The sequence below is a fragment of the Bos mutus genome, chromosome 9 (assembly GCF_027580195.1).
Source record: "Bos mutus isolate GX-2022 chromosome 9, NWIPB_WYAK_1.1, whole genome shotgun sequence".
In the NCBI taxonomy this organism is placed as follows: Eukaryota; Metazoa; Chordata; class Mammalia; order Artiodactyla; family Bovidae; genus Bos; species Bos mutus.
Genome location: NC_091625.1, coordinates 76,172,432 through 76,185,887, shown reverse-complemented (window position 1 = coordinate 76,185,887; position 13,456 = coordinate 76,172,432). Strand labels below are relative to the sequence as shown.

General features: G+C 46.8%; 1 protein-coding gene across 1 annotated transcript; it reads right to left on the bottom strand.

Moving 5' to 3' along the window:
* Nucleotides 1–7,000: 7,000 nt before the first annotated feature.
* On the bottom strand, nucleotides 7,001–13,396 carry HEBP2 (heme binding protein 2). Its single transcript, XM_070376755.1, has 4 exons — nucleotides 13,142–13,396; nucleotides 12,477–12,612; nucleotides 11,583–11,763; nucleotides 7,001–7,441 (listed from the first exon to the last, which is right to left on the bottom strand). The coding sequence occupies exons 1-4, from the start codon at nucleotides 13,241–13,243 to the stop codon at nucleotides 7,243–7,245; spliced, it is 618 nt and encodes a 205-aa protein (XP_070232856.1). The 5' UTR covers nucleotides 13,244–13,396; the 3' UTR covers nucleotides 7,001–7,242.
* Nucleotides 13,397–13,456: the final 60 nt, after the last annotated feature.

Genomic DNA, 13,456 nt, shown 5'->3' with positions numbered 1-13,456 from the left:
GCTCTCTTTTGATTATATATAATTACTCTTATTGGTTATTCTATTTCATCCGTTGTTGTTCAGTCGTTAAATTGCAACCCCATGGACTGCAGCATGCCAGGCTTCCCTGTCCATCACAATTTCTCAGAGCTTGCTCAAACTCATGTCCATTGAGTCGGTGATGTCATCCAACCATCTTGTCCTCTGTCACCCCCTTCTCCTGCCTTCAATCTTTCCCAGCAGCAGGGTCTTTTCCAATGAGTCAGCTCTTCACATCAGGTGGCCAAAGTGTTTTGTCCTTAAGGATGTTGTGTTCCATTAACTATCTTCTAAGACTTAATAAGACAGGCCCCCTTGGCTGCCATTTTGACCTTGGTGTTTAGTATAATTGATACATCCTGACTTTTGCAGTGAGCACTTCCACCTGGCCTCTGCAAGGTCGCATCATCATCCACATTGCTCTCAGCAAGCATAAGCCCTATCCCAGCCTCTCCAGCCCAGACTGCAGAGAGAGCCTCCACAGAGTCCTTGGTGATGTGCATGCCTCTTGCACCAGTGCATGCCCACTGGCCTTGGAAAATGGTGGCGCCTCCAAACCTTCCCATGGAACAGTTTCTGTGGACTGAATTGTCTCCCCTTCAAATTCAGATGTTGAAGCCCTGGCCCCCAAGGTGACCACTGGCCTTAGTAAATGGTGGGTCTTCTGAACCCTCCCATGGAACACAGTTTCTGTGGACTGAATTGTCTTCCCCCTCAAATTCAGATGTTGAAGCCCTGGCCCCCAAAGTGATGGTATTAATATTTGGAGATGGGCCTTTGGGAGATGATTAGGTTTAGGTGAGGTCATGAGAGTGGAATCCCCAGGTAGGACTAGCGTCCTTCCAAGAAGAGAAAGGGACCAGGGATCCCCTCTCCCTCTCCACTGTGTGAGAAGGTGGGAGGAAGATGGCTATTACAAGCCTGGAAGTGGGCCTCACCAGGCACTTATTCAGCCAGAACCTTGATCTTGGAATCCTCAGCCTTCAGAATCATAAGAAATACTTTTCTCTTTGTTTAAGCCACTGAGTCTATGATGATCTGTTAGAACAGCCCAAATAGACTAAGACAAAAATCTGACAGGCCTCCTTGCCATATGTGCTATACACATTCTAGCACGCCCCTTCTGTGAGACTTCTTTCCTCTGTTACCTCTCCCAGCAGTTCAGGCATTCCAACATTTCTATTACTTTTTTCTGGCTACTAGGCATGGCCCTAAAGCAGTGAGTTTGCTCTGTCCCCTGGAGTTTTATTCATGGCCTTCAATGCTGTATTCTGAGCAATATTCCCAAGTCAAACTTTCCCTTTTTCAGTCTTGTGTCCTGGCATCTTTGACCAAGACTAAAGCCTGGTCCCAAGGGTATTCTCCCAGGCCCTGACAGGACATGCTGGCTAGCCATGTGGCAACCTTGGCACATTGTCCATCTCTTCATCAGGCCCAGCTTGGCTTCTGCCAGGTTATTCTGTGACTTAACCTTGGGTAAATGCCTGGTAGCTGGGAGATGGGTAGGGACAGCTCCTAGGGCTGCCTGCTGCCTTATGGGGGGGAAGACCTGTATCTTGTCTTTCCTTGTGTTAGCGTGAGAGGAGGGAGAGACAATAGTTCTAGCTCTTAATGGAGGGAGGGTGGGCCTCTTCTACAGGCTCAGAATGTTCAGAAACTTTAGGGAGTCAAAGCTGTGGGCCGCACGCACCAGATGTCCCCATTTCACATTCCAGGTTTGATTCTGACCTTGACATAGCACATCAGGCTTGGTTGAACATCTGTTGGCAGTTATTACTTTTACCATCCAATCCTGCACTTGCCTTCAGTATGAGATGAGGACTGTTTAACAAGCTACCAAAGAGGTTCTGGCCCTTACGCATAGCTTTAAATGTTAATTTACCTTAACTTTCATGATCCACCTGGGGCATTGGATCATTGTGGGACAACAATCCAACTCAGTCATGACCATTCAAGTCCACTGCCCTTACACTCATTATCCACCCCAACCCCAGTTTTTAAAACACCTGAATCCTTCACCAGTCACTGCATTCCTTCCCACCAGTATGCCATTGCATCTAAACTTAGTAACTAGGCAGCCTCGTGCCAGGAGCTGTGTATGTATGGCCTGTCCACAGGGACGGGACCAGACCGGCAGTTTGTGACCCAGTCCCCAAAGTGCTGTCTTACTGACCATGATCTTGGGACCACTCTGATACCAGCTGTGCCAGTTCAATGCTGAGACAGGGTTGGGAATACAAAAGATGTATGGTGACATTGTACCAATGAAAGGGAAAGGGAAGAAGAGATCTGGAGACTGCAACACAGATCTGACAGTCTCTGATCCCTGGGTCCGGATCCCCTGGAGAAGGGAACTGCCACCACTTCAGTATTCTTGCCTGGAGAATTCCATGGACAGAGGAGCCTGGTGGGCTACAGTTCTTGGGGTCGCAAGGAGTTGGACACAACTGAACAACTAACAGTTTCACTTCACTTTTCACCAGCCCCCTAGGGAACTCTGGAGCAAAGACTTTATACAAAGGGTCCTGAGTCAGACAGAAATGCCTAGGTCCTTGTACCACAACCTTGTTCAGTCATTGGCTGAAAGATGCCATAAAAAAGTGTGCTATCAGCTTTCACTGCCTGGCTCCTTTGTAGGGAAGATACCTCCCTGAGAGTAGTGTGTCTTTATCTGCAGTGGATCCTGAAGAAAGTAACAGCTGGCGACATCAGCTAATCACACCCCTCACAGTTGGGCAACGGTCCTTCTGGGAAGGTAGATCCAAGTGGTCCACCTCCTTGTGCTTGCCTGCCAGGACTCCAAATCTCAGACAAGACAGGCCCGTGCTTTGGCCACAGTTGCAAATAAGTGCCAGAAGTGATGGATGACAACTTTGCATCAATAATCTCACCTCTGAACCGGGCTCCTAAAACATGCTTATCAGCAGTGGCCTCACTCTGGTAACCACACCTCGACAACTAAAGCTCAGTCAGTTCCTAAGTGATTCTGCAAGTCTGCTAATCCTAGAACTTTGCACTTATGGAAACCCTGTACAAATCAGCAGTTCCCTTTGTCTGGAGAGGCTGGGTCCTGCCAGTGCTCCCTGCTCAGCAAGCAGTATGTGCAGCTTTGTTCTGGATACCCAAGGTGGCCTCTTGGACGTATTACCTCTGCTCAAAAGGCTCTCCCTGCCCCCAGGCTGTCATCTGAATGGCACCTTCTCACCATTCAGGTCTCATATGTCTCTTCCTTGGGGAGGCCTGATCTGACCTCTCACATGACGGCCACTGCACCCTGCCCAGCCACACTCTATCCCACGGCCCCACTGGTATCTGCACTCTCTCACTCTCTGGATCGTACACTCCACGAGGACAGGGCCCTGCCTGTCCTGCTCACTGCTGTATTCTCAACTGGAACCTGGACTGAGTAGAAGAGTGGAACACGTGGTTAAATTTGATGGGGTCACCCCACTGATTGGGGGGGGCATTTCTGCCTGCCACTATAGCCAAACCCCTGGACAGTGTGCAGAGCCTGCGACACAGGAGGGACTCAGTAATGACTTACTGAAAGATGAAAAGAAATGACATATCTGTGAAATATTTATAAGGAAAAGAAAGATTTCTAGAGGGAAGGAAATGGCAACCCACTCCAGTGTTCTTGCCTGGAGAATCCCAGGGACGGGGGAGCCTGGTGGGCTGCCATCTATGGGGTCACACAGAGTCGGACACGACTGTAGCAACTTAGCAGCAGCAGCAAGGGATGACTAGAAAAGAATGAATGAATGAACTCAGTTTAAATGAATTTGCAGACTTGAAAGTGTATCTTAGGAAAAATTGACATACAAATGTGAATGGGTGGTGGGAAACACAGTGATGGGAGGTGTTGCCCATCTTAATTCCCTGTCGTGCTGCTGCTTGGTCACTAAGTCATTTCTGACTCTTTGTGACCCCATGGACTGTAGCCCACCAGCCTCCTCTTTCCATGGGATTTTCCAGGCAAGAATACTTGAGTGGGTTGTCATTTCTCCAGGGGATCTTCCCAACCCGGGGATCGAACCTGCATCTCTTACTTCTCCTGCATTGGCAGGGGAGTTCTTTAACACTAGCACCCTAATTCCCTGTCACGGTTCCTGAAATATGTCCTCCCAACCTAGAGCTCCAAGGAAGCCTCTGGACAACTCTTGCCAGAGAAACTAGATAATCAAGGCAAGGGAGAGATGGAAATTATTGTCCCAAGTAAGGGTCTAGGGGAACTAGGATTTTATTTTTTTGGGGGGTGGGGAAGATCAGGCAGAATCAGAGCCTATTGGTGAGCAGAGTGTTTGGAGCATGAGGAAAGGGAGGGCCTGAAGATGGAGGAAGGTCTCATTGATGGAGCATGAATTAGACCAACAAGAAGAGTGGAAGGTTTAGCCTCAGAAAGGAATCTAGACACGAATTTCCTATCCATGAGAGAAGAGAAAGCTCAACTGAGATACTGAGGGATATTTTGTAGTCAGTGCCAGCCACATAATTAAAATAACTGATTCACTGCTATGAGAAATCCTGTCTGGTCTGGATTAATTTAGGGTTGAAAAATGTTTTCATTTATGATTTACAGAGGAGGAGGAGGGAAAAATGGCATACCTTGGACTTAGAATACAAAATTGCTTTTTTATGGAACATGTTTCAGATTACAACTACATCTTGGCAATCTGAAATATGCTTTTCTCATCTAAAATGGAATTTACTACGTAAGAGATGCCTATTTTTTATAGGGTTATAGAGCAAATATGTTGGAGAAGGTGATGGTACCCCACTCCAGTACTCTTGCCTGGCAAATCCCATAGACAGAGGAGCCTGGTAGGCTGCAGTCCATGGGGTCGAGAAGAGTCAGACATGACTGAGAGACTTCACTTGCACTTTTCACTTTCATGCATTGGAGAAGGAAATGGCAACCCACTCCAGTGTTCTTGCCTGGAAAATCCCAGGGATGGGGGAGCCTGGTGGGCTGCCGTCTATGGGGTCACACAGAGTCGGACACGACTGAAGTGACTTAGCATAGCAAATATGTAAATATTTACCTCATACCAGTAGAGGTATGTGGACATTTCATCAGTAGGAAGGCTAGAAGGGTTAGACCCACAGTTAATTCTGGTAAATGAGCTAAGAAAGAAATTTAACTTCTCAGCAAACACAAAAATGCAAAGAATCAAAACCAATTAAGCAACAAAATACCTTTGGAAAATAATTGCCTAAGATTAAAAAAAGTATATCCATATAGTAATTTTTAAACTGGAAACCTAGCTTATTTTCTATCAAAAATTATAATCTAAAAGGCCTCTCTGAGGTCATGAGCATGTTGACTATACATGTCATCACATGCAGGAAGAACCCCTCCACACAGTCTGAGCTTGCTGATGGCCTGAGAAAACTGCACTCTTAAACATGGACTGCCAGTAGGCGCAGTGGTTAACAGCCTGGACCCAGGAGTCCCACTGCCTGGCTGGAATCAGCCTCTGCCCTTATGACGCTGTCTGGGGCAAGTTACCTAACACCTCTGTGCCTTCATGTCCTCATCTGTGAGATGGAGATGACACAAGGTGACACCCAGGGTTGCTCTGAGGGTTGACTGGGAATTCAAGTGAAATGCTTAGCAGACTGTACCTAGAAGGTGATCCGTAAATAGCTATGGAAGCTATTCACTGTAGGTATGTTGGTCTAGTGTATCCAGGTTGCTGCTGCTGCTGCTGCTAAGTCGCTTCAGTCGTGTCCGACTCTGTGCGACCCCGTAGACGGCAGCCCACCAGGCTCCCCCGTCCCTGGGATTCTCCAGGCAAGAACACTGGAGTGGGTTGCCATTTCCTTCTCCAATGCATGAAAGTGAAGTCACTCAGCCGTGTCCGACTCTTCTCGACCCCATGGACTGCAGCCTACCAGGCTCCTCTGTCTATGGGATTTTCCAGGCAAGAGTACCGGAGTGGGTTAGGGAGGTTAATTCTAAGAGGTACTGTATAGTGTTGGGGCTGAAAGACCTTGAGCATCATCTAGCCCCAATCTTTCATCCACTGGATACCCAAATCTTTCATACAAGTGATCACATGATCCCTGCTTGAACACACACAAAGATGGGAACAGGAAGTAATGTCATTCAATGGATGTTCTCCAGTACTTTGGCCACCTCATGTGAAGAGTTGACTCATTGGAAAAGACTCTGATGCTGGGAGGAATTGGGGGCAGGAGGAGAAGGGGACGACAGAGGATGAGATGGCTGGATGGCATCACTGACTCAATGGACGTGAGTCTGAGTGAACTCCAGGAGTTGGTGATGGACAGGGAGGCCTGGCGTGCTGCGATTCTTGGGGTCGCAAAGAGCTGGACACGACTGAGCAACTGAACTGAACTGAGCTCCAACCTGCTTTTCTCCTTCACACCTACAACCATCATCCCCTAGGAGCCCACAATAAAGCTTCCCATGACAGGCTACCAGGTGTTTGAATGTGATGTCTTCTCCGGAACAAGCACACTCCAATACAATAGGTCCAATTTTAAAACTTCCTCATTTTGCAACAACCCACTCTTTGAATACCTAATCATTTTTATGTGATCTCCAGAAATACCACATAAAATACATTAAAAACTCAAGTGAATTTTAAAATTCTATGTTTGTATACATTTGTTTGGATAAAGCATGTCTTTCTTGAGTACCAAAATTAAGTCAGAAGTTCCTAACTTCACAAATATATTTTTATCATAAAATATTAGCAAGACTTCTGAGTCCTGTGAGTTTTTCTTGTGTGGTGGGGGCAGTGGGCGGATAGAAGAGCAGGCTCAACAGAGAAAGTAACAGTGGCAGCTGCAGAAGATGATTTGATTTTTGTTTCCAACTGAACTTCACTTCTCCAGGCTTGACAGCCTTGTAGTTCCACACAGGATAAACGTTACCATTTTTATTGATAATATCTGGAGTGGGTAATGACGCAAATCCAAGTAGAAATAAGGCAACATGATTGTGATACAGCAATGAAGAGAGAACATTCCATTTCCCTGGAGCCTCAAAAAGCCAGATTTACATGTTTATAGAATCCTGTCCCCTATTATCTGTGTATCTAAGGCATCAAGCATTAAAAAGGCACAGTGGAAATAAGCTCAGTTCATAGTAGTACTCTCAGGTAGAGATACTAGATACATTTTGCTTATAGGTAATGATGAGGTCTATGTTAAACAAAATTTTTGCCCCAGACAGTAGACCTTTCTCTCCTTTTCTCATTCCCTTTCTTTGGAGGGTTCATTTTTCTGGATCAACCATACTTCATTATTTTTATCAAGCAATTTGAAAGGGCTATTGTAGCCTGCGGTGTAGTAAACCTTTTCGTCGAAAACCTTTCCTTCTTCCCTCAAAATGCTTGCTAATGTCAAGAGTTGTTCTTGATTCTTTTGGGCACTAGAGAATCCATCGAAAGACCTACAAAGGAGAAAGTAAATAACCATAAATGATTTTAATACCGATGCGAATGTTAGTTTAGGAAAAAAAGCAGAGGCTGATACAAGGAAATCTGGATGAAGTGCAGTTTCAGAGTTCCTCCCTCTAGGCACCTGAATTGACCTGTTCCCTTTCTCTGGTTCCCAGGCTCAGTGTGACCTCACACACCCTGAAGGGACCCAGGAGGAGGCACAGGGTCTCATCTGTTGGGCAAATTTGGACTTTACACCATCTTGTGCTCTAATGCTGTGCTTCTCAAACTCTAATGTGCATGCAAGTCAGCTGGGAAAATGCTGGTTCAGGGTGTCTGGGGTGGGGCTTGAGTGCCTGCATTTCTCATAAACTCCTGATAATGCTGATGCACCAGGTCAGACCACAGTGAAACCCCCTCAGTGGCTCCCTTTCAGACTTGCTGCTGCTGCTGCTGCTAAGTCACTTCAGTCGTGTCCGACTCTGTGCAACCCCATAGACGGCAGCCCACCAGGCTCCCCCGTCCCTGGGATTCTCCAGGCAAGAACACTGGAGTGGGTTGCCATTTCCTTCTCCAATGTAGGAAAGTGAAAAGTGAAAGTGAAGTCGCTCAGTCATGTCCGACTCCTAGCGACCCCATGGACTGCAGCCCACCAGGCTCCTCCATCCATGGGATTTTCCAGGCAAGAGTACTGGAGTGGGGTGCCACTGCCTTCTCTCTATTTTCTGTCAAACACTACCTCTTTTTCTTGGAAAAGGGTAGGTGCTGTATGACAGATGAACATAATATAGTTTTGATCCTATGAACTTTCAGTCTAATGGAAGAGATGGACATTTTGGCGACTCTCTCCATACAGTCTGAGTAGTTTTATCAGAGACAGAATCAAAGTGCTTGGGAACACTGAGGATATGATCAGATCAAGGGTAAAGGTGTATCTCTGAGTTGGGTCTAGAATGGAGGGTGGTTTTCCTGGGCAGAGAAAGGGGAAGGATAAGAGAACAAAAGTCCAAAAAACACAAAGCATTTTCATAGGCATAAATTGAAGTCAGGAAGGTGAGTCAGACATGGAAGTAAGAACTTTGTGTATCATCCTAAAGCCTTTTTATATTATTCCAAAGGATATTGAGCAGCAAAGTAACTTGATCAGATCTGGGTAAGAATATAGGCAGAGAGATAGAAACTAGATTGCAGAGAAGGGACCAGTGAGGAGGCCGCTAAGAGGATGGGGATGAAAAGACAGTCAAAAGATTCTAATAAAAAGTGGGAAAATAAAAGTTTAAGTATAGATTTTAAAGTATACAAATGAAAACACCCTGAGATGAAATCATGACAGCACACTGACTTAGCTGAGTTGCTGACATGTAAACACGATGAGTCTGAAGTTTGAGAATAGGAAAACAAACAAAAACGTTTCTAATAGGATTTCTAATTCTTCTTTAGCACAAAGTTTATTATCAATATGCCAATGGAAAAGCATTCCTACCATTCATCAGATAAGATGTAAGTCTCAAGAGTACAAACCAGGCCTGTCTTATTCAACAATGTCTACCAGGCACCTAGTCATTCCTGGCATGCAGTACCTTTTAAATCCTAATTGAATAAGTATAGGAATCTATGCACATGTATATAAAATAAAATGTTGAAGACAATTGACAAAACTCTCCTTAATCTTCATCATGTTGACTGATAATAATACTTCTGAATCATGTGTTAGGAAACATTCTGACTGCCAAATTTATTATTTATCTCTTTAAGGAATAGTCAATTCTTAGTATAATATGTTCTGCCTAAAGGGAATCTGTTTCAGATCTCACTTCTTTCTTGAAATCAACTCTTGAACCTCCTACTTAGAGATCATCTTTTGTCCTCTGAGTACATGTTGTTCTACAGTGATTTATCCATGGCTTTATTCAGGACACAGACAAATACTGAGCCTCCCCCAAACACCTGCCTCATCAGGAGCGGTCGGATTCGGGCAGAGAAACATGTTGCTGTATTCTTGATGACGTTACAATCTATAAATAGATCATTAGATTTTACAATCATAGGACAGAGTGGCTGGCTGACTGCAGACACTGAGGAAGGTCTCATGGACAAGGTGCCCATTGATCTAGGTCCTAAAGGATGAAAGCAGAGAAGAGGGAGGGAGCTAGAGTTGGTAGTAAGATGCTGCTCGTGTTCTGAGTATTTTATGTGAATTAACTCATCTGATCTTCCATGGCAACTCTGTGAGGTAGGTAGGTACTCTGACTATACAAGTTTCATAGATGAGGAGATTTTGGCAAGGAAAATCTCAGCAACTTGTCCAAAATCAAAGGTAAAGAGATGTGGAGGAACTTGGCCTGCTCAGTGAAGGGCAGGAGGAGAGGGGAGCACAGATGTCAGGGAGACAGGTTGGGCCACATTATGAAGGCGAAGCGTACACTGTGAACTGTCTGAATGTCACGCTAAAGCAAGAGGAAACCAACAGATTTTTAAACGCTGTAACAGGTTAGGGTTTTGTTGCTGTTGTAAGATAGATCGGAGTTCCAGAGTGGAGGGCAGGAGAGAGGAGGAGACTGGTGGGCAGAGAATAGTTCGGAGGCTCTTGAAGGGAAACCTGAGATTGAAAAACGTCGGAGTATCTGGTGAGCATCAGGCATGTGCTGGGCATGGGGGTAGCACAGGGGTCTCAGCTGAGGTCCCTGTGAGGTGAGGGCCCGAGGAAGTGACTGAGGGGTGAAGGGAACGGAATCACGACCATTTCTGAGGCAAATGGGCTGGATTTGGGGACTGATTATCAGGGTGGAGCATGTTGATGGCCACAATGGTCCTTGTTGGGGAGGCTGTCAGACCATTGAGACGCTTTATTGACACAGGCACTGTAAGGTCAGAGAAGGCTTGGGGGAAAGCTGGGTTTCAGAGCTGTTGAGCTTGATCTTCCACCCCCACACGGAGATGCCCAGCTAGTAGGAAAATCAGGGCTGGAGACACTGAATTTGAGTCACAGGCCACAGATAGTTGAAGCAGTGTGACCAGACCGCCCAGATCACGTCTGCTATGACATGAGGGTAAGTGAGGGCCATCAACAGTGGCCCCTGGGTGGGGAGTGGATGAGGTGCCGCTGGAGGGAGAGAACCAGGAGGAGAGGAAAGACAAGAGGGTGACATTCGGAGGTACAGGATGGACAAGGATCATGGGGCCGGACAGGTCAGCACAAGGATGCTGCAGGAGGCACATGGGAAAGCACTGCCCTCGAGTGACAAGTTCAAGTGTGCTGCAGAGGGTGACGGGAGCCCAAGGAGCAGGTGAGGCTGTACCAGGCTGTGCTGGTTTGACGGGTACATGGGACTTGAGGAAACAGAGACAGAGAGACAGAGTCTTTTAACAAGGGAGGGTAAAAGTAAAAGTGTTAGTCGCCCAGCCCTTTTCTACTTTTTGACCCCATGGACGGTAGCCCACAGGCTCCTCTGTCCATGGAATTCTCCAGGCAAGAATACTAGAGTGGGTAGCCATGCCCTCCTCCAGGAGATCTTCCCAACCCAGGGATGGAACCCGGGTCTCCCGAATTGCGGGCAGATTCTTTACTGTCTGAGTCACCAGGGGATATAAGAGGGTGAGAAAGGGAATAACAAAGGGACTCTAATACAAGACTATTATGTACTTTGTGGGGCTCTTTAAAAATACCAACAGAGAGAATTTAATACAAGGAATGAGCGGAAAGGTATTGAAGGTCTGAGAAATGCAGTAACTGTAGGAAGCAGCTACCATCCTTTAGGCTGGAGGAACAAGGAAGAGTTTGAGGTTATCAGAACCTAGATTTGGGAGGAGGGGTACCATGCACTGTTTTAAAGCGTTTTTCTCCAGATGTAACTCGATGGCAGGTAAAGGCAGTCTAATGCATTTGAGGGGTGGGGTGGGAGTGTAATTTGTGTTGCTTCTTATATGTGGGAGGGATGCATGAGACGTCTCTTCAAATGAATTCATTTTTTCATGTCACAGACCCTTAGTAACATATGAAACAAGTCACTAGAAAAACACCACAAAATGCATTAGGCCTGTTTTCATGGAAGGGTGAAAAGCACAGGAGCTAAACTGCACAGGCGCTAAACTATGAGAGCTCACAAGTAAAACCAGCAGTCAGCAGTGCTGTGAATGACATCTACCACTTACCGTACAAACACCGTCATCTCGGCTCTGTCTTCAATGAAGACATCAGACTCTGCAGGCCTGGGCGGATCAGATTGCTGTTCAGAGGGGATATACAGGGAAATGGTAATGGTAGACTCGCTAAAAGGACCTGAGCCGGGCTCCACGTAGCTCGTCACTGGAGCTGTCATCTTTATTTTCATCTCTGTGCCACAAAAATATATATTTAGATGCAAAGGAAAAACAGATTTAGTGTATTTATGACTACATTTTAAAATGTAATTATTTTTTGACCTGAGTTTCTTGACATAAATATTTACCTTTAAGGTAATTTTCATCTGGATAAAAATAAGGGCAAAATTACAATTAGCGACTGTGCACATTAAACACTTTCTGTACTATTAACATTATAGTTATTTATGTACTATCAATATTTTTCATTAGTCCATAGTTTTAGAGATAGAAGGGAAAATCAGTAATCACATGGTCTAGGTCATTCTTTACTTATACAATTCAGACTGAGGTCTCGTTGGCTAAGACCTGCTAAAATCTAAACAGCATCAGTGCCAAACCAGAAGGCAGATCTTGAGACTCTGGACCTTGTGTGTGTTGACCCTTCCTGCCTCTTAATATCTCTTGTTTTACCAGTCACCAAATTATCTCAAAACATTAGCCATGAAAAGGCCTTAAGGCTAGGTACACAGAGGCCCAGTTCATTCAGAAGAGTCACAGAAAGGAGAACAGAAGCCCAAGAGTACCCTCCTCAAGACAGGAAGGATCCTGAGCATAGGCCTCCCTCCTCTTCGGACAGTCTTTGATCATCTGGTTATTTTGCTATTCTAAAAATATATTTCTTTAATAAGTGAAAACCCAATAAGCCAGGCCACAATACGGTCATTAAAGGTAAACCGCCTTCACCTTTCTCGTTTTTGCCTTGAAGGTAGCTCTTCAGCCTTGTAAAGCCAGTCTGCATGGCTGAATCCCAGTCCATAGACTCAACCGCAGTGCTGACCCATTTGGCAGGCCCGTAGTGTCGGATCTCATAACTTCCGGGCTAAGATGGAACAGGGAAAACTTGGAGGAGACAATTCTAAGGCAGAACGTGAGATGCAGCAGTACAGATACCTTGATCTCTGGTCCACTAGGACGGCCTGTCCCGGGCAGGGGCGCTGCCCTTGGGTCCAGCCCGGGGTTCTGACTTCTCAGCGCCGACAGGGCCCCTCCCCCGCTGCTCCCATATTTAGATTAGAGACTCTGGCGGCCTCTCAGTTCAGGTTAAAAGCAAGCAACTGTTGCGCTCCTTTGCCCGGAGGGTCCCATCTAGAGTTTAGGGACATGATCAATTTTTTTTTTTTTTAGCCACAAAGAAACAAAATTGAGATGTGGCATCTAGAGTTACGACGGCTCCCGACCCCCTTTTCCTGTTTGTGCAGGAATGGGGTTAGGACTCAGACCAATTTTTTTAATGTATTTTTTAGTTAAACCTATGAGACCCTCCGGCCTCATTGCAGATCAGCTCCGGGACACCCCCGCGCTCGCCACCCCCATGGCCTGCACCCTCCCAGCCTGCGGGCGGCGCCTACCTGGGGGCCAGCATCCTCCGGGACCTCCCAGCCCGGCGTCTCCACCACGGGGGCCTCCGAGCCCTCGGCTGCCCGGGGATCGGGCTCCAGCACCTCGGCCATGGGCGGCGCCGACGCTCCGGGGAAAGAGCCCGGCGAGCTGCGCCAAGAAGGGGGCCGCGCCGGGCCGCTCGGGACCGCCCCGCCTGCGTGTCCCCGAGTCCCCGCCCCGCAGACGTCTGGTCACCTCCGCGCAGCGCGGGAGCCCCGAGTCCGCGGAACACTGCGGGGCCCCGACCGGGAGGGGACGCAGCGACCCCGATCCCGACCGGGGCA